This window comes from Lithobates pipiens, unplaced genomic scaffold, assembly GCF_037356315.1.
Source record: "Lithobates pipiens isolate NorthernLeopardFrog02 unplaced genomic scaffold, aLitPip1_a1.2 Scaffold_18, whole genome shotgun sequence".
Lineage (NCBI taxonomy): Eukaryota > Metazoa > Chordata > Amphibia > Anura > Ranidae > Lithobates > Lithobates pipiens.
The window spans coordinates 309,285,733-309,310,011 of NW_027507758.1; the positions used below are offsets into that span (position 1 = coordinate 309,285,733).

Below are 24,279 nucleotides of genomic sequence, written 5' to 3' on the forward strand. Positions count from 1 at the left end.
GTGTGTACGGGCCATTAGTTCCTGTTCACATATAGTGCCAGTGCGTGGCATTTTTCTGCACTGCTATCTATAAATGTGGCAATATTCAGGCAATTTTATCTACTGAAACTGTTGTTTTCCTTCACGCGTTCTGTTGATTTGAAATTGCCAAGTATATGGTCAACATTATGGCTTGTGAATATGACCATCAACTGTAGAGTGTGTAGACACCATGGGGGTTATTTACTAAAGGCAAATCCACTCTGCACTGCAAGTGATCAGCAGCTGCACTTGGTAGTGCAGTCGCTGTAGATCTGATGGGAAGCTCTGCTGATTTTATCATCCAATCAGGTACAAGCATAAATGCTGTTTTTTATTTTCCTCGCATGTCCCCCTCGGATCTACAGCAACTGCACTTCCAAGTGCAGTTGCTGATCACTTGTAGTGCAAAGTGGATTTGCCCTTGGTAAAAAAAAAAAAAACTCCATGTGTGCTTTTATTATTAATAATAATAATAATTTTTATTTTTTAGATCAATAATAATAAAAAAACAAAAGGGTTTTCCAACATTTAAGGATGTCATACAAAGATACAAGAGATGTATTTCTAGAATTGCGTGTGGCTCCCTAAATACAGACTTTCATAGGTTATAACAGACTGACATTCAGCTAACTTGTGAAACGTTACTGCTGTGTCCTGTTTTCTTTTTGTCTTATAGAACCTCCCTATTGTTCATCCTATAGTGCAGCAACTGAATAGCACATTTCTGACCTTTTTTTAAATAATACAGTGCCAAGTGCAATAACCTAAAGTAACCGCTCAGATGTTACCTTTTTAACAGTAAGAACTATAAAAGGTGAATTCTGATCTGCTGCCATGGGTTATTGCTCTTTGCCACAAGTAGGCCAGTTAATACCCCCAAATACGATACATAATGAATACATTTTTAGACAACTCTGTGCACAGTTTAAAACTCTAGACCAGGGGACTTCAAACTATGGCCCTCCAGTTGTTCAGAAACTACAATTCCCATCATGCCTAGTCATGTCTGTGAATGTCAGCATTTTACAATGCCTCATGGGATGTGTCGTTCTGCAACAGCTGGAGGGCCGTAGTTTGAAGATCCCTGCTCTAGACAAATGGCTACATGCACAGATGAAATACATGTAAAGGAGCTCTTTTTCTGTCTAAATTTCTAAGATTTAGATGCCACTCCTCACCACCTCCACCCTGTCACTGGGCAGTAAAAAAAAGCAGCAGACTGATGAGCTTTTTGTGCTGCCTTTTCCTACCCCAGTCTGAGCTCTGTTGTAAAAGGAACGTTAGAGGCCAGTACCAAGTCAAATGAAAGTGGAATATACATGGATATAAGAAAGATGTATATACTTGCCATTTTTCAAGCTGCCTTGGTTTGGTCACATGATCCCGCTCCCCTGTGTTTACCAGTGCTGCTGCATGGAAGAGGAGGGATCACTGATAAGGAACAGGCCTTTGAAGCCTATGGGTGAAGTCACACTCCCAGGAATTGGCAGCCGTTGTCAGAGCACTGTCTCCTTTCCCCTGCAGCCGGTGCTGGCTGACACAGGGGAGATCACGTAACAAGAGTGGCCTGAAGACAGGTATTTACATCCTTATTACATGGTTAGCCAGAATAGATGTGTGTTCTAGTTTTTACTGTGTAAGTTGTATACGTTAGATAATAATCCTATGTTGGCAGAGAATCCATTTATGGACTGTAATGTTTATATCCACAAAGTGGTTACTTGGGCCGTGAATAGTGGAACCTGGAAACTAAACATAAATGGCTAAACCAGCCTATTTTTCTGTTGCTTAATTTCTTTATGTCCTAATACCATTTTTGTCTTTTTTTTTTATTTTTTATTTTTTTTTGCATCCAACATTCAAACATAATGCTTTCTTTAGTTCTTCCCTTTTTTTTTTTTTTTTTTTTTTTTAAGAACTGCAAAAACTGCAGCACTTTTAAAATTTTGCTGGTTATGCTTGCATGCCAACTCATGGATTTATTTCTTTTATTTACGATTTACATTTTTACTAAGGGCCGGTTCACACTGCAGGCGATGCGAGGCGACACCGACTTGCCTCGCCGCGACCTCAGCGGCAACTTGCAGATGACTTCTGTATAGAAGTCAATGCAAGTCGACCCCAGGTCGCCCGAAAGTAGTACAGGAACCTTTTTTCTGAGTCGGAGCGACTCGAGTCGCTCCTCTCAGAACGGTTCCATTGTACAGAATGGGGGCGACTTGTCAGATCGAGGCGAGTCGTGTCGCCTCGCATCGCCCGCAGTGTGAACCGGCCCTAAGAGCTGGGAGTACAACTGTTGCTCTACTCCCAGCAATTGGACAGGAGGAATGTGCTCTGCACAGCAGCCACTCTGTCCACCCCCATCCCCTCCACATTCCTTTCACAGGATACCTTGTATTTAGGGACCAGCCAAATTTCAATGTATGTATGGGAAGGCTGGTTATACACAAATCGATCTATACCTATAGCCGGCAGCACTGATCTTTGTTTTCTGACGGTGAGGACGTTTCACCACTGTCAGAATAGTAGTAGTAGTGCTACCCCCATCTACCTTATATGTGTGGATAGAGGAATCTGATAATTTTTTCGATCAACCCACTGGTTGAATAAAAAATAAAAGATTAATAAATGGCCAGCGTTGCTCACCCATCAACTCCTCCTTCCCACGATTCCCATTTATTCTTCATGCCACCTATCCCAATACCCTACTCCATTCTGTGTAAATTAATTGGTCACTCTTAACGCACCCTTGTGGTCTCTCGCTACCAAATTTCAATACTGTACTAGTTTTCGGGAGTTTGAAATACTTCGTTTTTTAACTGTTTGTTTGTAATGCTCTGTTAAGCCCCACACACACCTGAGTGTTTTGTAGCTCAAAGCTCCAAAATGTTCAAGATCCAAAAATCTTATGGTTTTGTGCCTATTCACACCTGGGTGTAGTTTCACTTGAAGTTTTTAGCCTGAAGAAGTATGTGAGCTTCTTTTGAGATACAATTTTCATTCCACTTCTTTAACTGAGTTTAACTTCAATAGGAGCACATATCACACGTTTTTCCTTAATAATAAGCTGTGCATTGGCTTAAAATAAAGGGCGTCAAGACACCCACAAAAATGCCTGTACAAATGATAAAAACAAAAAAAATAACTTGAAAAACATCCAAAGAGGTTCAGCTCAAGTGTGCATGCAACCTTGCTGCTCGATCCCCCTCGACTATTATGTATGAGAAGTTCTATACCCTGACATGTCATACCTCTCTTGTATTCAATAAACAAAACTCAATAAAAAAAATTAATTATTGAAAAGAAAAAAAAGGTAACTATAGTTCTCGCCTGGAAGATTGCATCTTGGTTTATAACAGACAAATTATCATATTTTATATTCAAAGTTAGAAAAAAATCAATGGGGCTTCGGTTCAAACTTTTTAAACTGTGTATCTTTTGCTCTACTTGCAACCCCAAGCTTATGTTAAATATGCAGGTTTTAAATCTGATAGATTCGACATTGCCTGGGGTCCAGACAAGGATGCCCCTTATCTTCTATTCTTTTTGCATTATCCATAGAGCCCCTTGTGATCCTAATTCATTCTAACCCTATCGTGCCAGGTATAGAGGTGGCTGGCCACCAACATAAAGTATGCCTATTCATTGACTATGTACTCCTTACCAACCCCTTAAAATTGACACCTAACTTAATCCGTATTCGCAATTAATACACCTCCATGTCGGGCCTAGAAGTGAATCACTTAAAGTCACAACCCCACAATATCATAGTCCCCAACTGAGTAGTATCGCAATTACAGTCTGCTTTTACATTTAAGTTGGCCTTACACGATCTAGCATATCTTGTGATTAAACTAACCTCACTACCGGCAATGTTATATTAGACCAACTGTCCTTCAATACTGACTCACTTACCAGTGCTTCTCTGTCGTTGGGCCCCATGCATATATCCTGGATGGACCATATAACCACAGTAAAGATTACCCAAGATACTTTATCTCTTTAGAGTCCTCCCTGTAGCTGTACCCTCCCACTATCACCAAATTCTCCTCCAGCGTAGTTAACACATACATTTGGGGACCCACTAAACCTTGTTTACCCAAAACGGTGATGATGCAATCTAAACTTCAGGGTAAATTGGTTGTATCACATTTTTCCAAGTATTATAAGATAGCCCTGCTTGTACAAATAGCTGAATACAACATCTCTTGGAGAAGCCCTTTTATGGGTCAGCCTTGAAGATGTGGCTGTGATCCACTTGTTATTGATAATCTCATTTGGCCAAGCCCTAAAAAAAAAAGAAAGCGACTCCAACTTGATCACTCAGCGCTTTCTGGCTCTTTGGGATAAGCTAAAATTCAGAATTCAGATTGCAACCCCCACACACTGCACTGCCTTGTTGTCATTCCCTTACACACCCGACATACTCTGCTTGTGCATCTCCCTCCTCCTTCAACCTCTGGAAAAATTATCGCTTCCGTCCTCTGGTCACGGCCGCCTCATTATGCTCTTTTGCAACACTACATGAATAATACAAGTGTCCTAATTCAGAGATATTTCAATACCTCTAAATCTCTCATTTCTAATCCACCTACATAAAAGGCCATACATCCTGGGATTCGCTCATGCCATTTGAGCATATTTGCCAATCCGATCCCCTGATCTCCAAACGGTATGGACACGTGAACTCCTTCCAATGCTGCAGCTTTCCCACTTATATCAACCGCTGGGCCACTGACCTTGACCTGTTGCTTGACCAGGAAGACTAAACTGAAATTAGTCAGTCAATCAAATCTTCTACCATAAATATATTATCCTTAGAGGCCAATTATAAAGTCCTCACTGAATAGTACTTGTTTCCAGCAAGGGTTGCAAACATATGTCTAACCTATTCCCCCAACTGCATTAGAGGTTGTGCGGACTTAAGAATCCACCTCCATATTTGGCGGTCCTGCCCAGCAGTCACTAAATTTTGAGTGGATGTGTTACAGATGCTCTTCAACTTGACACAATATCTGCTTCTATTGGATCCCGGGGTAGCTCTGTTGAACAAGCACCTATCCTATCCAGTTCTCAATTTAAACTCCTCCTCTATGTCACCACATCGTCCAAGCAAACCATAGCTAAAGCTTGGAATAAAAACCCAGCCCCTCCATCCTTGAAATGAAGCGGAGGGTGATGCAAGCTATGATCCACCGCAAGATAGAGGCCACCCTGTTGTCCCTAAGCAGCTAAAAATCTGGTAGTCTTGGGTTGACAAGTCCCTCTCCCCAAATGTTTATCTTTTTTTTTTTTTTTTTCCTTGAGCCATCAGTTGACCCACCCATTTCACACCTAGAATTTCCTTCCCTAATCCTATGCAGACTGGCATGGATAGGAATGACCCCAATCCTCTCCCCACCTACTTTTCCTCTTTCCTTCTCATTTTCCTCTTTTTCACTTTGTTCTTTTAATACAGCATATTGCCAAGCTTTAAACTCTGTGACCCGACTTTGAGCACAGTTGCCAATCTCTCTCAGATGGACTGGGGACCATTCCTCTTGAACGTACTGGTTATGTTTCTTTTAAAATAATGTTTATTTGACACTTACTCTTAGGGTCGGTTCACACTAGGACGACTTGTCAGGCGACTTAGCCGACTGACAAGTAGCATCCCGTTCTGTATAATGGAACCATTGTAATTGCTCCGACTTAGAAAAGGGTTCCTGTACGACTTTGGGGCCGAGTTGAGGCGACTTGCATTGACTTCTATACAGAAGTCGTTTTGCAAGTCGCCGCAGCAGTCGCGTCCAGGTCGCCTGAGGCAGTCGCTCTGTAAGTCATGCTGCCTCAGTGTGAGCCGGACCTTAATAGGTAATTCTCACAAATCCAGAAAATTTAACACACATGTTGTAATACGTGTATATTCCTTTTGTGTGCCTTTTTTTGACAATGCTATTGTATTTGTATGCTGCCTACTTATTCTAATAAAAATATTAAACAAGAAAAGAATGAAGCATGCAATCTTATGATTTAGTATAAATAATATTTAATAGTGTTTGTTATTTGTGTTGTGTTGGAACATTTCCTAATGGAAAATAAACATCTTTGCTGTAGTGTTCTTGAATATTTTGGCCAGTGCACACGAGTGATATAATTACATATTATACATGCTATTCCTGTGTGCCAAAGTATTGATTGTATGCAATTGATTTTGTTCTGGAGATGAGCCACTCCTTACTCCCACTTCCATCCAGAGGTATAAACATGAACATTTGGGTGACCTTGGGTCACTTAGTAATTCATGCTTATTCCTACATCTGCCAGAAAGGCCTTTACCAATGTTTAGCTTTTGTACGTTTTGCCAGCCATCTAATGGTATTTGAGTAAAGTGATCTTTATACACTTAATAGCATGTATGTGAGTTTTAAAGATGTTTTTATATTGCACTTCTTAATTGTTTTCTGTTTGATTTCAGGGATGTGTTTACCAGGTCATCTCTCAGTTACTACCACGCCCAAGTTAGACCACACCATTTGTTTTTCAAGTCTTTTTCAGCTACATGTCGTCTTGGTTTCCTATGCTAACAGTCCTGAGTATGTTTTATTACATTTGCCTCAGACGCCGGGCCCGGCTAGCTAGTAGGGGAGATATGATTAACAGCCGCAGAGCAATTGAAACAAACAGCCGTGCTTTGCCAATGTGTGTTGAAGCTTCGCAGCATGCCAAAGAAGTCCTGGATTTCAGTTCTCACTATGGAAGTGAAAACAGCATGTCGTATACCATGTGGAATTTAGCAGGGGCTCCCAACGTTTATCCAAGTTCAGGGGATTTCACCCAGACTGCTGTGTTTCGCATGTATGGAACATGGTGGGATCATTGTGTTAGCTCCCCACCTCCTTTCAAGAGAACGTCGCCAACCTTTTTCAGTAGGGATTTTGTAGAGCTTGCATTTGAGGAACCGGTTTATCCTACAGCAGTTCACATTTTAGAAACGTATCATCCGGGGTCAGTGGTGAAAATACTTGCTTGTTCTGCAAACCCCTATTCTCAGACTGCGCCTACAGAAGTCAGGTAAACAAAGTCTATCCTCATATCATTTTAGTACCTTTTTTAAAGTGGATGTAAACCCAATTAATGAAATTTGAGTTGGGCACATATATCTGTAGTGTTTTCTGATCTCTCTCCAAAGCACTGAGTCCCGAGTGTTTCCTCTGTCCTGTAGCTCTGTTATCAGTCTGATAACTCCTGACAAGTTCTTCAAAACGGGAGATAAAAGCAGTCTGAAATTTGTGTCATAGGAGGTTGCTATAAATGGATTAGCAGAGTGCTGCTCGATTCAGAGCAGAGCTCTGCACATTACTTCCTTCCTCTGCCTATGTGGAGTGGGGTGTGTGCCTTTTCCTCCAATCAGCTGTCTTGGCTGTATGCCAATAATCCACTCCCAGTGCTGAACAGGAAGAGAAAATCTGTAATGCGGTGTGCACATTCTAAAGAATATATAAATCTGAAGACAGCAGATCTACATGTAAAACTTATGTAGGGAGATTTGTTTCATCCCTGTGTATCATCTGAAGCTGTTCACTTCACTGGGTATGAGTGAGGGTTTACATCCACTTGGTATTTTATGTGTATTGTTCCTTTACTATAATCTGTATAGAAATATTGACTTCATATCTCGAGTACACACGCAAAAAAAAAATCTCGCAATTGCTCATCATAAAGCTTGTGCATTGAAAAATCATTTACTCTTTTGAAAATCTGTATTCTTTTAGTCGGAAGTCACTGCTATGGAGCCAAGAACTATCTTTTGTCCTTATTAGCAGTGAAGTGAGTCGTATTACAAAGATTGACTACCTAGCTGTTGGTATTTGCCCATGCATGATTAAAGGCATATAAAAGTAACTGCAATAATTTTGTGGCTTCATATGGTTTAAAGATCACCACCTACTCTTTTATGCCCTGTACACATTGCTCAAACTTGTCTAGCATACACACGGTCGCACAAAGTTGTCAGAAAATCTGATCGTTCTTAACGCAGTGACGTAGAACGTGTACGACGGGACTATAAACATGCCAGTTGCCAATAGCTTTTGTCTCGTAATTTATTCTGAGCATGCGTGGCACTTTGTCTGTCGGAATTGTCTACACACGATCGGAATTTAAACATTTGGTTTTGGTTGTCAGAAAATTTTAGATCCAGCTCTCAAACTTTGTGTGTCAGAAATTCCGACGGAAAAAGTCAGATGGAGCCCACACACATTCGGATTTTCGGACAACATGATCCGATCGCACATTTTCCATCGGAAAGTCCGACCATGTGTACGGGGCATTACTCTTAGCCCCCATACACACGGTCGGAAATTCCGACCACAAAATGCGTCTGATTTTTTCCGACGGATTTTGTCCGAACCGGTGTTGCATACACACGGTCGTAAAATCCGATCGTTCAGAACGTGATGGTGTTCGTTCGTTACGATGGGACTAGGTTCAGGCTAGTAGCTTTGCTCTCGTACTTTGATCTGAGCATGCGTGGCACTTTGTCCGATCGGAATTCTCTACAAACGATCGGAAAAAGTCTGATCGGATTTTGTTGTCGGAAAATTTGAAATCCTGCTCTCAAATTTTTTTTCTGTCGGAATTACCGATGGAAAAAGTCCGATAGAGCCCACACACGATCAGATTTTTCGACAATATAATCCGATCTGACCTTTTTTTACTTTGGCAATAAGACTGTGTACACCTACTGAAGTAAATGCAGTCAACATTTTTCTTAAGGCAGTCTGTCCCTTCCCAGATGTATGTGCTGTATTTCACCACACAGATTGACCTATTCACTATTAATCATGTGTGTGTGTGGTGGTGTGCCCTGTCCACAATGAATTTTAAGCAACTGGCATCAGATCACCAAAGTGCCCAGAGAGTAGAAAGGAGTTTCTCTTGTTGAAGCCTATCTCTTTTAGCTCCCTCTAGCTGCTAGACTTTTTTACTGAAGGATCTTAAATTTTCACTTATTAGCTCATTCTCGTCCTCGTCCAAAGATTTCCATTGTGCAAGATCAGTGTTTGGCCAGCTATTCGCTCACACACAGGAGCTGATAGGAAGTGAGAGGGGAGAGACTGAGGAATCATGGAGGCACGTAAACCGACCAAGGTATCATCATGGAACAGCAGCCATGATTACCGTATTAAGTTTACATAGAGGGACACAGATCAACTATGTTTTGTTTTTTTTACAGCTTAGAAAGGGGCAAATTAGACAGCACAAGCACTATGCTGTTTAACCTACTTTTTTTAAGGGTTATAACCTCTTTAAGCCATGTCACTGCTGTATAGTGTGATGTGTAACTATTGATTCATTGTCCAGTGAACCAGACAATTGACAGACACAAATAACAAAACTGTCTGAATAAAATTAACAATCCATTGGCCAAAAAAAAAAAATTACAGGTGAATTACAGTATCTCACAAAAGTGAGTATACCCTATATACCCTAAATTATTATTTTTTTATATCTTTTTATGTGACAACACTGAAGAAATTACACTTTGCTACAATGTAAAGTAGTGCGTGTACAGCTTGTATAACAGTGTAAATTTGCTGTCCTCTCAAAATAACTCGACACACAGCAAATTAAAGTCTAAACCTCTTGCAACAAAAGTGTACACCCCTTAGTGAAAATGTCCAAATTGGGCCCAGTTAGCCATTTTCCCTCCCAGGTGTCATGTGACTCATTAGTGTTACAAGGTCTCAGGCGTGAATGGGGAGCAGGTGTGCTAAATTTGGTTTTATCGCTCTCTTTATCATACTGGTCACTGGATGTTCAACATAGCGCCTCATGGCAAAGAACTCTGAAATCTGGATGATCTGAAAAAATGAATTGTTGCTCTACATAAAGATGGCCTAGGCTATAAGAGGATTGCCAAGACCCTGAAACTGAGCTGCAGCACGGTGGCCAAGACCAGACAGTGGTTTAACAGGACAGGTTCCACTCAGAACAGGCCTTGCCATGGTCGACCTAAGAAGTTGAGTGCATGTGCTTAGTGTCATATCCAGAGGTTGTTTTTGGGAAATAGACGTATGAGTGCTGTCAGTACTGCTGCAGAGGTTGAAGGGGTGGGGGGGGAGTCAGCCTGTCAGTGCTCAGACCATACGCCGCATGCTGCATAAAATTGGTCTGCATGGCTTTTGTCCCAGAAGGAAGCCTCTTCTAAATATGATGCACAAGAAAGACTGAAAACAGTTTGCTGAAGACAAGCAGACTAAGGACATGGATTACTAGAACCATATCCTGTGGTCTGATGAGACCAAGATAGACTTATTTGGTTCAGATGGTGTCAAGCATGTGTGGCAGCAACCAGGTGAGGAGTACAAAGATTAATGTATCTTGCTTACAGTCAAGCATGGTGGTGGGAGTGTTTGGGGCTGCATGAGTGCTGTGGGCACTGAGGAGCTACAGTTCATTGAGGTAACCATGAATACCAACATGTACTGTGACATACTGAAGCAGAGCGTGATCCCCTCCCTTTGGTTACTGAGCCGCAGGGCAATATTCCAACATAACGTCCCTAAACACACCTCCAAGACGACCACTGCCTTGCTAAAGAAGCTGAGGGTAAAGGTGATGGACTGGCCAAGCATGTCTCCAGACCTAAACCCTATTGAGCATCGTTGGGGCATCCTCAAGAGGAGAGGAAGAGGACTCCAGTGGCAACCTGAGAAGCTCTGATGAACTACATGCCCAAGAGGGTTAAGGCAGTGCTGGAAAATAATGGTTTAAAGAAATAAACACACACGTTAAAAACTAGTGTGAAACTCTGCACTAAAAAAGCCCATTCTTTAAGGAGAGTGGTGAATGCTGCGCACACATTTTCTGGAGCCTTGTTAATATGATAAAAGCAATATCAAGATAATAGTGATTAATGATTTAGATGTTGTAAAAGTCATATCATATCATATAGGTATATTGTACTGTGGTGTATGAGCCCCTAGAGACAGTCTCTCTAATGCAAATCCTGTGAAAGGTGGCGAGGCTGCTTCAAGCACGGGCTGGGGACCCCAGAAGCTGATGGGGGCACGTGCCTTGCCTCCGAAACACGTTCTGATTGGCCCACTACACTTGTAGGCGGCTTCCCGGTCTTACAGCTCCAAACGCCTCCCAGTTAAATCACCCGTCCGGTGTCCTTTCCAAGTCCCCTCGAGGCTGCAGTTCCCGCTGCTAGACAGTGCCCGTTGATCTCAGTTCTTACATCCCAGGAATTTAAGCGGCAGTACTTCACCCTGTACCATCGTGCTGGACTTTGGAAAGCCTTTACCTACTAAAGCACTATGTAAGTGCACCTTATACTGGATTTCTTATGACATATATATATATATATATATATATATATATATATATATATATATATATATATATATATATATAATATATGATGCTGCACTAGGACCGGCCTAGCGCCTTTCTCTTTCTTTCTTTCTTTTTTTCTCCTTGTCCTGGAAAATAATGGTGGCCACACAAAATCTTGACACTTTGGGCCCAATTTGGACATTTTCACTTAGGGGTGTATCACTTTTGTTGCTAATGGTTTAGACATTAATGTCTGTGTGAGTTATTTTGAGAGGACAGTAAATTTATAGCAGGAATACACGGTTAGAAAATCAACCAATCGCTCGACAGCTGACCAACGAAACAGCGTTTTGATTATGTATATAGCTGTTTTTCTGGATTTCATTTTAAATTGTGGCTTTGCTCTGTAAAGAGAGCATAAGGGGCAATAAAACATCAAACAATTTCAGATTTGACAACCGTAAACTGGTTTTGGGCACGCTGGTCCCCAGTGCTGTTAGAGCACACTATAGGAACCCTTAGTGATTCTGATCAGTAAGTAGCACAAGATATATAAGTGTACCTTTTTTGTTTATTAAAGCGAACCTGAAAAATGCTGCTTCAGGCCTCTGAATATCTTAAGCACAATTCATCTTTCTCTAAGTAACGGGTGGGGCAAAGCTTTTACTTATCTATGCTGCAGAACTTCTGTAGCAACCGGTCTTTTTTTCAGAGTGGTAAGTAAACTAACGGCTACCTTTTTTACATGTCTATGCAAACAAATGAGTCACAGGCTGTGTATCACAGACTGTCTTCCCATGGGAGGACATAGATATTAGTCCCTTCAAAGAAAACCTATAGACCCCTTTCACACCACACCGCTGATAGCGGCGGCGGTAAAACGCCGCTATTTTTAGCGGTGTTTTACTGCCGGATTTGCTGCGCATTTCGGCCGCTAGCGGGGCACTTTTACCCCCGCTAGCGGCCGCGAAAGGGTTAAAACCTGATTTCAATGGGCAGCAGCGGTGGAGGAGCGGTAAACACACCGCTCCAAAGAAGCTGCTGGCAGGACTTTTTTCTGACGTCCTGCCAGCGCACCGCTGTAGTGTGAAAGCCCTCAGGGGTTTCACACTACACACAATGGTGCAGCTTCTTTAGGGCTTTTGCAGGCGCTATTTCTAACGCTATAGCGCCTGCAAAACGCCCTGGTGTGAAAGGGGTCATACTGAGGAAATATGGAGGTTGTCATTTCTGATCATTCCTTCTGAAATTACTAATAACTATGGTGACGGTACATGCTGATTTAATGGCATGATCGCTTTCTCAGTAACTGACCCAAAACAAGCAAAAAAGAAGGTATTCAAATCAAACACCCAGGTACTGTAAGTTGAGACCTTCATTTTTAATTGTATAGCTTTTTTTACAATGATAAGTTATGGCAATTTAAACTTCTCTCTCATTTTTTTTTTTTTTTATTGGCAAGAGGATGATGCATTAAATCAACAGTATGTTTACCGAGAGACAATGAGAGTCAAATATACAGGTACTCCTCACTTAACGACCAAGTTCTGTTCCAACAAATTTGGTTGTTAAATGAGGAGTCGCAATCAATATTTTAAGCATTCTTAACTAATGTACTGTACTGTATTGTGAAAAAAAAAGTCTAAACACAAAACTCCAGCTCATTAACATTGTTTTAATTTGCATAAGTACAGAACACAAAACGAAAATTCAGTACTGTACTGTACAATACAATGATGTATAGCGCGTCATTCAGGTGGGGAGAGCTGGTCGTAAGTCTGAGTGGTCGTTAAACAGGTAAGTCGTTAAACGAGGAGTATCTGTACTCCTAAGTTATATTTAGTATTAAAAACTTTTTATCACTTGTTTTTTTCTTTTTTGTGCTATATATTTTATTTTGGTTATGTAAATGAATAGATGCAGAACAATAATGGATTTCTTGGAACAACAGATAGAAGTACTGATTGTGTCTGTGCCATGTCTAGATGGGAAACTATCTGGTCTGGAGAACCTACGTGTGTGACTTCTCCTCAAGCTCGCCAGTTTACACCATGTATAAAGGAAATAGATTTTCCAACAAACCTTCTTCGCCTGGAAACCAACTGTACTCTTTTGGATTATTACACAGAACTAGATGCAGTGGAATTACATGGAGTGAAAGAGAAACCCATGCTTTCCTTAAAAACAGGCAAAATTGACATGAACGATTTGGATGACAATGAATATGAGGGTAAAGACGGCTGTGGAATAGACTGCCTTAGTAATCAATTTAGTAGCTCCAGCCTCAGGGAATGGACAAATAATGGCTACTTTGACAAGCTGCCTTACGAGGTAAGAAAAAATATTTTTTTAGCAACATGAAAGTGTTAATTAAATCAAATTACATATATTTTATTTGTTAACAAAGACCAAACAGTGGTTGCATTACTATGAAGTGATTGTAAAAGAAAATCTTTATAAAAATAAAATAACAAACGTTATGCTTACCAGCTCTCTGCAGTAGTTTTGCACAGAGCAGCCCCGATCCTTCTCTTCTCAGGTCCCTCACCAGTGCTCTGGGCCCCTCCCCTTTGCCGATTGCCCCCATAGCAAGCTGCTTGCTGTGGGGGGCCTTGTGTGTGTGCTTGCCATCAAGCTGGTTCCCTTTGACAAAGGAGCACGCCCCAAAACATGTAGTTCTGGCACCTGACTCAACTTCTTAGTCTCCCAGCATTCCGATTTTGCATTAGCGGACCTCTGTGTCCTGGTGACATCACATCCAATGACTCAAGTCCCCTGTTGTTCGGCCACCTCCCAACCAAGATTCCCTTCCCATCTGGGTCTCCAGGCACATTCAAGGATCTCTTTTCTTTGCCATCTGGACATATTCCTCCTGCCGCAAAGTCCGGGTCTGGTCAATTGCTGATAATGCTGTCCAACATCCAGTTATGGTTCAAATTACCTTTTGATGTTATTGGGCTTTGGAACTCATTTTGCCATTAGCCATGTATACACCCTTCGTCCATTGACAGGATTCATGTGTTTCTTTCAGGAACGCCCATTTGTGTTTTTGTTTTTAGCACATTATAACATTGAGTTGCAGGGGAAAAAAGGTGTGTGTTTGTTTTTTTTATTTATTTATTTTTTTATTAATTAATTAATTAATTAATGAATTTAATTTTTTGTATATACTTTCCTATACATAGTCTACCTTTACATAGTTACATAGTTAGTCAGGTTGAAAAAAGACACAAGTCCATCCAGTTCAACCAAAAGAACTTCCTCAACCTAGTGACTACTGGAAGCCAGCAACTATTGTAAAATAGGGATGAGCTGAACACCATCCCCCCCCCAGTTTGGTTCGCACCAGAACATGCGAACAGGCAAAAAATTTGTACTAACAAGCAATCGCCATTAAAGTCTATGGGACACGAACATGTAAAATCAAAAGTGCTAATTTTAAAGGCTTATATGCAATTTATTGCCATAAAAAGTGTTTGGGGACCCAGGTCCTGCCCCAGGGGACATGTATCAATGCAAAAAAAAATTATAATGGACTGCCATTTTATTCAATGATTTGTATCTATATTGTCAGGATCTTACAATTCATTACAGCCGTGAGCAGTTTTAAATGAGATTTTTTTTTTCCTTTTAGAAATGTCATTTTGCTATGGTATTGTTCTAAACACAGGAAAGATGCGCTACTTTACAGGCATACTAAGGACACCCCAGGCATGATATTTTAAGGAATATTTAATTGTTATTGTTTCACTTTAAGCATTATTAAAATCGCTGCTCCTGAAAAAACGGACTATTTTTTTGCATTGATACATGTCCCCTGGGGCATGGCCCAGGTCCTCAAACACTTTTTATGACAATAACTTGAATATAAGCCTTTAAAATGATCACTTTTGGTTTTTCATGTTCGTGTCCCATAGACTTTAACTGTGTTTTTGGCGGCTTTCGAATTTGCCGCGAACACTGCATAGGTTTCGCTGTTCGGCGAACACCCAATGTTCGAGTCGAACTTGCGTTCCTTTTGAACATCAGGCTCATCCCTATTGTACATTATAGAGAGTGCAGAGGTTGGAAGAATGAAATACACAGCATAGAGATAGTGCAGAGATAAAGAGTGTGTAATGCACCTCACACAGCACAAGGGTTAGGAGTGTGTAACACGCTGAGGACAACCTCCCATTCTCAGAACTGACGGGCAGCAGGACCAGTACCTGCATGTGCTTCAGGTGCATAGTGGCAATCCTTGATAACTGGGCTCTATGGATGCTCTGCAAGGGGATTGAACCCCCTGATTCCCCTCCCCACCCGGTTGCTGCTGAATGAAGTCCCTTAAGTGAGAAAAGCAGAGATTTTTGTCTGTCGGCCTGTTGCAGCTGTAACAGCGTCATATCTTCCGGGGTAGACGTGAACTGCTTTTTGTCTCAGCATATCTATAGTTAACGTGACCTTGGCAGCTTTTCAAGAAACTGCCACCAGAAAGGTATGTATATGCAGTCTACTTTAAGCTGGTATGTTGTAACTCCGGATGCCCCTGCGCTGACAGGATTATTTTAAGTATGGCAGAGGTAGCATTATGTTGCCAGGCTACTTTTTATCAATAGGGACTGGGCACTGTGGCTGTCTATTATGTAGTCACTGAATTATTAAAACATAACCCTTATTCGGCTCTCAAGTTGATTAGTCATATTGTCATATGTTCTCAGCAAAAATGCAGGCCAACAGTCCATTTATTTATTTGTTTTAACTAATGTTCTTGAACAGCAAGCTATGCCTATGCTAAAATGGCAAAATGGTCCTCTTTTCTTATTCATTTGAAAAGAAAATGCTGCAAGTTATGTTACCATAAAAAAAAAAACATCTGGTCCATTTTAGCCATATTTCTGATTGGCAGGAGTTGTCTTGCTGCCAGTGTCTTCTGGAATGTGGCCACAAAGCAATTACGCCACTGGAATGTAAATAACTTAAATCTGCACAAATGCAGTCTCTAGTATCTATTTTCTGCAGAAAAAGACTAAAGTATTCCAGTATTATCTGTTCAAGAACTTCTATAGGAAACTCTTCCTTGTTTAGAAATATTTAGGCCAATTCCACCTGAAAAGGTTGGTTGCCTGGCTGTAATGCTGTATTTTTTTTTTTTTTTTTCAGTCGTTTCAGAATCACTAGCTTGTAACGGGTAAGCATGTATGCAGTAGATATCCAGGATCTAATAACCAGGATAATTGTTCCAGGGCAGCTTCTCAGAAAGTCTGGAGGTCTTTATGACAGCCATAAAGCTATCATTTTTAGATGTGTTTGTGGCTGCATCAGGTGAAGATCTCGTGTTTTTATCTGGCCCATAAACTCTCATATATAAGTTACCGCGCTGATAGACTAGCAGTAGCTGCTAGCACCACAGTTGACAAAGTTGACATATATTGTGCAATAAACCAGTAGTAAATGATTGCCACTCTTGATTGAAAATGAATACACAAATAGTTTAAATATAAAGTGTACAAATTGAAAAAAAATGATAGGTTCAAGTCCCAAAAGCCTGTTGATCAGATAAAGTGACCAATGGGAGCCATGAGGTGTACCGTTATTAAAAGTCCTCATAGGTGACCATTTGTGATGAAATCGATCCATAAACAGTGACTACCACCAACGTGAAGATGTCCACCACCACAAATACTGGAAATTATGGACCCAAATGCCATACGGTAATGAGTCCCCAGGGCTGAAGTGATTAGACCTCACATAGGGAAAGAATCCTCTGTTTTTCCGTGGATGGATTTCAACAATCCACACGACTCTGGCAAGGGTGGATTCCACTTTGAACATCAGTTCCCTAGTTCACGAGCACATGGGAAAACACACCGAGCAATCGCACATAGTGTAAAACCATCAAAAGCAAATTTATTAAAATGTATAGAACCCTTATAAGACCTTGGTATATACAGAGCTTTTAAAATAAAGTCTCAGATACTATGCAATGAAATCGGCCGCAGCTGGACCCGACACGTTTTGTCAGAATTTACATCCTCTGTTGTATGTCGCTGCTCTGGAGGCTGTCAAGTCTGACAAAAAGCATCAGATACTGTATGGTATTTGGGTCCATACTTTCCGGTAAGCGTACCCGCACTTTTTGTGGTGGTGGATATCTGCGCGTTGGTGGTAGTCACTGATTATCACGGATGGTCACCTATGAGTACTTTCAATAAGTAGGGGTACACTCTAAAAGACTCTGGTCCAGCCGCACCTGGAGTATTCTGTCCAGTTCTGGGCTCCAGTCCTCACGAAGGATGTGCTGGAACTGGAGAGGGTCCAGAGAAGGGCAACAAAACTAATAAAGGGTCTGAGGACATTCGTTTTGAGCAAAGGTTATGAGCACTGAACTTGTTTTTTCTGCAAAAGAGGGTATAATTTCAGTGTACAAATACCATATCAGTGACCCCACAATAGGAATAACACTTTTCCATGTAAGGGAATTTAATAAGACATGCAGTCATTCACTAAAATTAGGTGAAAAGCAGTTTAACCTTAAACTAGGTAGAGGGTTCTTTACTGTAAGAGCAGTTAGAATGTGGAATTCTCTTCCACAAGCAGTGGTTTCAGCGGGGAGCACTGATAATTTAAAAAACTATTAGATAAGCACCTCAACAACCACAACATACAGGCATATACAATGTAGTAATAATGACATATAATCACACACATAGGTTGGACTTGATGGACTTGTGTCTTTTTTACAACCTCTCCTATTATATAACTATGTATGTAACTTCACCTGATCAACAGACTTTTGGAACATGAACCTATCATTACTTTTTTCAATTTGTGCACTTTATATTTATATTTTATTTTAACAGCACTGTATATACCAACTTCTTGCTTGGTGTGTTTTCACATGTGCTCATGAACTGATGTGCTCAGGACTGATGTTCGAAGTTGAGTCCACCCTTGCCAGAGTTGTGTGGATTGTTAAGATCCATCCATGGAAAACACACAGAGGTTTCTTTTCCTATGTGATGTCTAATCACTCCAGCCCTGGTGACTCATTACCGTATGGTATTTGGGTCCATACTTTCCGGTAAGCGTACGTAACACTATCTGTGGGGGTGGATATCTTCACGTTGGTGGTAGTCACTGTTTATGGATCGGTTTTTATCACAAATGGACACCTATGAAGACTTTAAATAAGTAGCAGTGCACCTCAGTGGCTCCTATAGGACACTTTATCTGATCAACTGGCTTTTGGGACTTGACCCTATCATTTCTTTTTCTCAATTTGTGCACTTTATATTTAATCTACTTGTGTATTAATTTTCAATCAAACGCAGCACTTGTTTACTACTGACCCATAAACTACTGCAGCAACTGAGGGAAATAATCAAGGTGAAATCTTTCACAAATTGTATTGCTCCCTATCTGATAAGATGGCACCAGCAGCCCCTCTCTTCATATATGATGGCAAAGCAGAGTTTGCATGGTAAATTGTATATTAGAACACACCAGAAGAAATGTGAAAGAATGTATAGCACCACAAGAGGTCCACATTGTAGAATTGTTTAGTACTGATATGTTACTGAAAAGTTTACTTTAACTACCTATATGTCATTTTGAATAGTATACATCTCTGGAAATGTAGTTGGTTCAGTTTTGTGCCATGTTCAGTTGTTGCCCGAAGTTTCACTTAAACACAGAAGCGGCTGGAACTCTGCTTTAATTAAAAGTCAGTAGCTACAAAAAGTGTAGCTGCTGACTTTTAATAAACACAAACTCACCTGTCCCACGATCCAGCGATGCGGCCACCCGAAGCCTCGGTTCTCTCCCCAGCCTTTCCCCGGCATCACTAGTTTGGGCACCCGGCTGTGACTGCTTGCAGCTTCACAGCAGGGTGCACACTGCGCATGCCCGTGTCGCGTTGCACGTCCTGAATGGCTGCCCAATCTTCAGGGACCTGTGACGTGTCCCAGAAGATTGCAGGAGGGAGGGGTAGAGGAGAACTTCTGCTCGAGCCCCCTAGACAACTAGAATGGAAGTGAGAGCTGGGTACCTGTCATCTAGGGGGTCACGAGTCTTTAAAGCGGAAGTTCCACTTTTGGGTGGATCGCCGCTTTAACAACTAAGAAAGGAAAATGCGTAGCCAGTCAAATGTTTGCTTCTACAGTATATATTAAAGTGACTGTCAGAATAAAAATATAAGAAAGTGCCGCCTGCAATTACCAATATTCCCCATAAACGTTTACTGTACTAAATAAGTTCCGTTGGCATGGACCATAGGGTGAGTACATAGATTGAAAACTGGCTACAAGGGCGAGTTCAGAGGGTGCTGATAAATGGGGAGTACTCAGAATGAGTGGGTGGGGGTGGGTAGTGGGTTCTGTGCTGGGGCCAATCCTATTTAATTTGTTCATAAAGACCTGGAGGATGGGGTAAATGGCTCAATGTCTGTATTTGCAGATGACACTAAGCTAAGCAGGGCAATAACTTCTCCGTAGGATGTGGAAACCTTGCAAGAAGATCTGAACAAATTAATTGGGTGGGCAACTACATGGCAAATGAGGTTTAATTTAGAAAAATGCAAAATTATGAATGCAATCTATACACTGGGGGGAGAAACTCTGGGGGAAATCTAGGATGGAAAAGGACCCCCAGGGGTCCTAGTAGATGATAGCCAAGATGATAAAAAAAAATCCGTAAACAAAAAAACAAACACAGAGGGGGTGTCTGCAAATGTTTTTCAACCACTTTCAGACCGGACCATTTTTCTGGCTTAAGACCAGACTACTTTTTGCGATTCGGCACTGTTTCGCTTTAACTGACAATTACGCGGTCAGGCGACGTGGCTCACAAACAAAATTGATGTCCTTCTTTTCCCACAAATAGAACTTTCTTTTGGTGGTATTTGATCACCTCTGCGTTTTTTTTTTTTTTTTTTTGCGCTATAAACAATAAAGGAGCCACAATTTTGAAAAAAAAAAGCATTCTTTTTTTACATTTTGCTATAATAAATATCCCCAAAAAATGTATAAAAAAAAATTTTTTTTCCTCAGTTTCGGCCGATACGTATTCTTCTACATATTTTTGGTAAAAAAAATCGCAATAAGCGATTATTGATTGGTATGCGCAAAAGTTATAGTGTTTTCAAAATGGGGGATAGTTTTATGGCAATTTTATGAATTTTTTTTTTTTTTTTACTAGTAATGGTCATGATTCCTGTGTAAATGACACTGGCATTGAAGGGAGTAACCACTAGGTGGCAGTGTAGGGGTAAATTGTGTCCTAGGGGCGTGTTGCTAACTGTGGGGGGCGTGGCTGTGTTGTACCACTGATCTCTGCTCCAATCACAGGGAGCAGAGATCAGTGTCACTGTTGCTAGGCAGAACGGGGAGATGCTTGTTTACTTTAGCATCTCCCCATTCTATCCCCGCGGTGATTGAGTCTGTGGGACCCGCAATTGGACTCACGGAGGTCCCGACTGGCGCGCGAACGCCCCAGCATGGTGGCAGATTTAAAAGGACGTACCCGTACATCCATTTGCCTGTCCGTGCCATTCTGCCGATGTAAATGTGTGTGCCAGTCGGGAACTGGTTAGTGCTACACAAATGCATCACCAATGCACAACAAATGTGCAGTTAAAGTGATGGTAAAGGTTCTCTTTTTTTTTTTTTTTTCTAAATATCAAACATGTTATACTTGCCTGTTCTGTGCAAGGGTTTTGCCCCAATCCTCCTCTTCTGGGGTGCCCCGGCGGCGCTTCTGGCCCCTCCTCTTCATCGGGTGCTCCCAAGTAGAGCCGCTTTCCATGGAGGCACTCATGCCAGGGATGCACTCACGAGTCCCTCTGCTGCGTCCATTGGCACAGACAGTAGGAATCGGCCCCGCGTCCGCTGCTCTTGTGTCACTGAATTTAAATGACAGCAGCCGGAGCCAATGGCTCCTGCTGCTTTCAATCTATCCAATGAGGCCAGAGAAAGCGACTGGAGCTTCTGGGCTCGTGCTCATTGCTGGAATCAACGGGTTCAGGTAAGAAAAGGAGGGGGACTCTGGGGGGGCAGCTGCAGCACAGGTTTTTCACCTTGATGCATAGAATATACTAAGGTGAAAAGCACTGAGACTTTACAACCCCTTTTAATGAGCGCTCAAATTTCTTTGCACGTCTAACCTGCTGTGTTGGTTTTCATGCAGTGCCCGCCTCTAGTGTTCACAATTAACCACTTGCCGCTGTAGGTGTACGTCGGTTCCTTTAAGAGCCATAGCAGGGTGTACGCGCGCCTGCTGCACGGTGGGGACCCAATGCATGTGGCTGGCAGCCACAATGCCCGCTGGCCACCCGCGATCGCAGGAACGAGAGCCAGAACGGGATATGTCAATGTAAACAGACAGATCCCCCCTTCTGACAGAGGAGGTGAGAGAGATCTGCAGTTCCTAGTGATCAGGAACAGCGATCTCTCTCCTTCTCCAGTCAGTCTCATCCCCCCACATTTAGAAACACCTCCCAGGGAACATATTTAACCTCTTGATCACCCCCTAGTGGTAGCTCCTTCCCTACCAGTGGCATTTACACAGTGGAAAGTGTCCGATCTGTCCTCCACAGTGTCACAATCCCGCTCAAAATCGCAGATCGTCGTCATTACTAGTAAAAAAAAATAATAATAATAATAATATTAAAAATGCCATAAATCTATCCCTTTTTTTGTAGACGCTTTAACTTTTGCGCAAAGCAATCAATATACGCTTTATTGTGATTTATTTTATTTATTTTTTTAACAAAACTATTTGGGAGAATACATATTGGCCTCAACTGATGAAGAAATCCTTGTTTTTAAAAAAAAATTTATAAATAAAATGTTGGAATATTTATTATAGTAAAAAATATTGTTTTTTTTCAAAATTGTCACTCTTATTTTATGGTTTATAGCGCAAAAAATAAAAACAGAGATCAAATACCACCAAAAGAAAGCTCTATTTGTGAGAAAAGAAGGGCCTCAATTTTGTTTGGGTACAATGTCGCACTGCCGCGCAATTGTCATTTAAAGCAATGCAGTGCCGTATAGCAAAAAATGGCTTGGTCATTAAAAGAGAAGAAGTATGTGTTTTTTTTTTTCTTTGCACCCCAAAAACTCCACAAAAGACACATCATCTCTGTCCCATATATATTTCTCTATGGGGAACTAAATTACTTTAACAGGAAGTCCTGCCAATCTTGGGAACATGAGCTCAATATCCAAATGACACTTGCTGAATGGGAAACCGTTTTTTTTATACGCTCACAAAGGGTCTTTCAATGTAGCAACGCAAGGGTGCGTGTTCAAAATCATTACACGTCGGTACAGAATGCCCACCCTACTAAACAAATTCTGTCCCCAAATCTCAGATAAATGTTGGAGATGCAGAAAGGAAGAGGGCTCCATGGTACACATACGGTGGTCTTGCCCAATGATCCAAACATTCTGGGAAATGGTCCATGACACAAATGGCACAGTCACTTCAGAAAATCTTAAAGCGGGAGTTCGGCCGTTTTTTTTAATTAATTTTTTTAAAGTCAGCGGCTACAAATACTGCAGCTGCTGACTTTTAAAATAAGGACACTTACCCGCCCAGCGCGCCCGCGATGTCGGCACCCGAAGCCGATCTCTCGATCGTCTCGGGTGCTGCCGCCGCCATCTTCGGTATGGGAATCGGGAAGTGGAGCCTTGCGGCTTCACTTCCCAGTTCCCTACTGCGCATGCACGAATCGCGCTGCGCAATAAGGATGGTCCCCGCTGTCCCTGTGAGCCGCGTGTTTCCCAGCAGACAGCGGGGGACCCGCAGGAAGTGGCGTAAATATCCGCAGATTCTGCGGATATTTATGCCAGAAGTGGGTGCAAATACCTGTACTGTACAGGTATCTGCACCCCCCCCCCCCCGAAAGGTGCCAATTGTGGCGCCGGAGGGGGGGAGGGTTCCGATGAGCGAACTTTAGGGTGGAGCCCCGCTTTAACTATAACCCAGCCCAGTACCTACTGCACCATACTAAAATGTCTAAGAAAATATATCTCAAGTCTCTTCCTATGTTTATGATAAATGCCACTGGACATTGTACTCTGTGTCACTGGCGGTCAAAAAACACTCCTTCAAGGAAAGAATGGTTCTCTAGAATCAACCACATTGAGAAAATAGAGGAACTAATCAGCATTTCGCAAGAAAACATCTCAAAGTTCACTTCAACCTGGTATAACTGGATACAGTTTAAATCTATTAATGCCTATAAGGAAGTAATATAATACTGGAAAAGAGGAAATGAAGTAGAGAGAATAAGCAGTCAATAGGAGGGAGAAAGGAAGATTATATATGCGCCCCCCCCCCCCCTTTTTTTTTTTTTTTTTTTTTTTTCTACTGTAATATCAACCTAAGTGTAAAGCCGATCAAGCTCAAGTTGTTAATACTTTTAAAAGAAGAACATTGTATAGTTTGTTACAGATATATCACAAACATATATATCATATCTACACCTTATTAAAAACGACTTATTCGACTACATTATGTACATTATACAACAGTTATGTAACACTTTTATGTTTTTGTTATTGACTCTGTACGGTTATTACTACTTTAAATATTGTAGGCTGTTATGTTGCTACAATAAAAGTTATGGAACAAAAAAAGACCCCCAAACATTATATATAATAGAGAATAAAATGGTGGTTGTTGCGATATTTTATGTCACACTGTATTTGCGCAGCAGTCGTTCAAATGCAATTTTTTGGGGGAAAAAATTACACTTTAATGAATTAGAAGAAAAACTAACCAGTAAAGTTAGCCCATTTTTTTTTTTTTTTGTCTAATGTGAAAAATGTTATGCCGTGAGAATTGTGAGAGAATCGTGATCCTTTTTATTCTAAGCAAAAAAATCGTGATTCTCATTTAGGCCTGAATCATGCAGCTCTACTCTATACTGCTGATAATCACGGTGTT

General features: G+C 41.3%; 1 protein-coding gene across 1 annotated transcript in view; it reads left to right on the plus strand.

Annotated features, from left to right (window-relative positions):
* The window catches only part of FBXL4 (F-box and leucine rich repeat protein 4), an 83,003-nt gene that overhangs the window by 5,953 nt on the left and 52,771 nt on the right, over positions 1 to 24,279 (plus strand). The window contains exons 2-3 of the mRNA XM_077487206.1: positions 6,479 to 7,074; positions 13,332 to 13,677. Of these exons, the coding sequence (XP_077343332.1) occupies positions 6,563 to 7,074; positions 13,332 to 13,677 (858 nt within the window). The 5' untranslated portion in view covers positions 6,479 to 6,562. The remainder of the gene's footprint in view (positions 1 to 6,478; positions 7,075 to 13,331; positions 13,678 to 24,279) is intronic.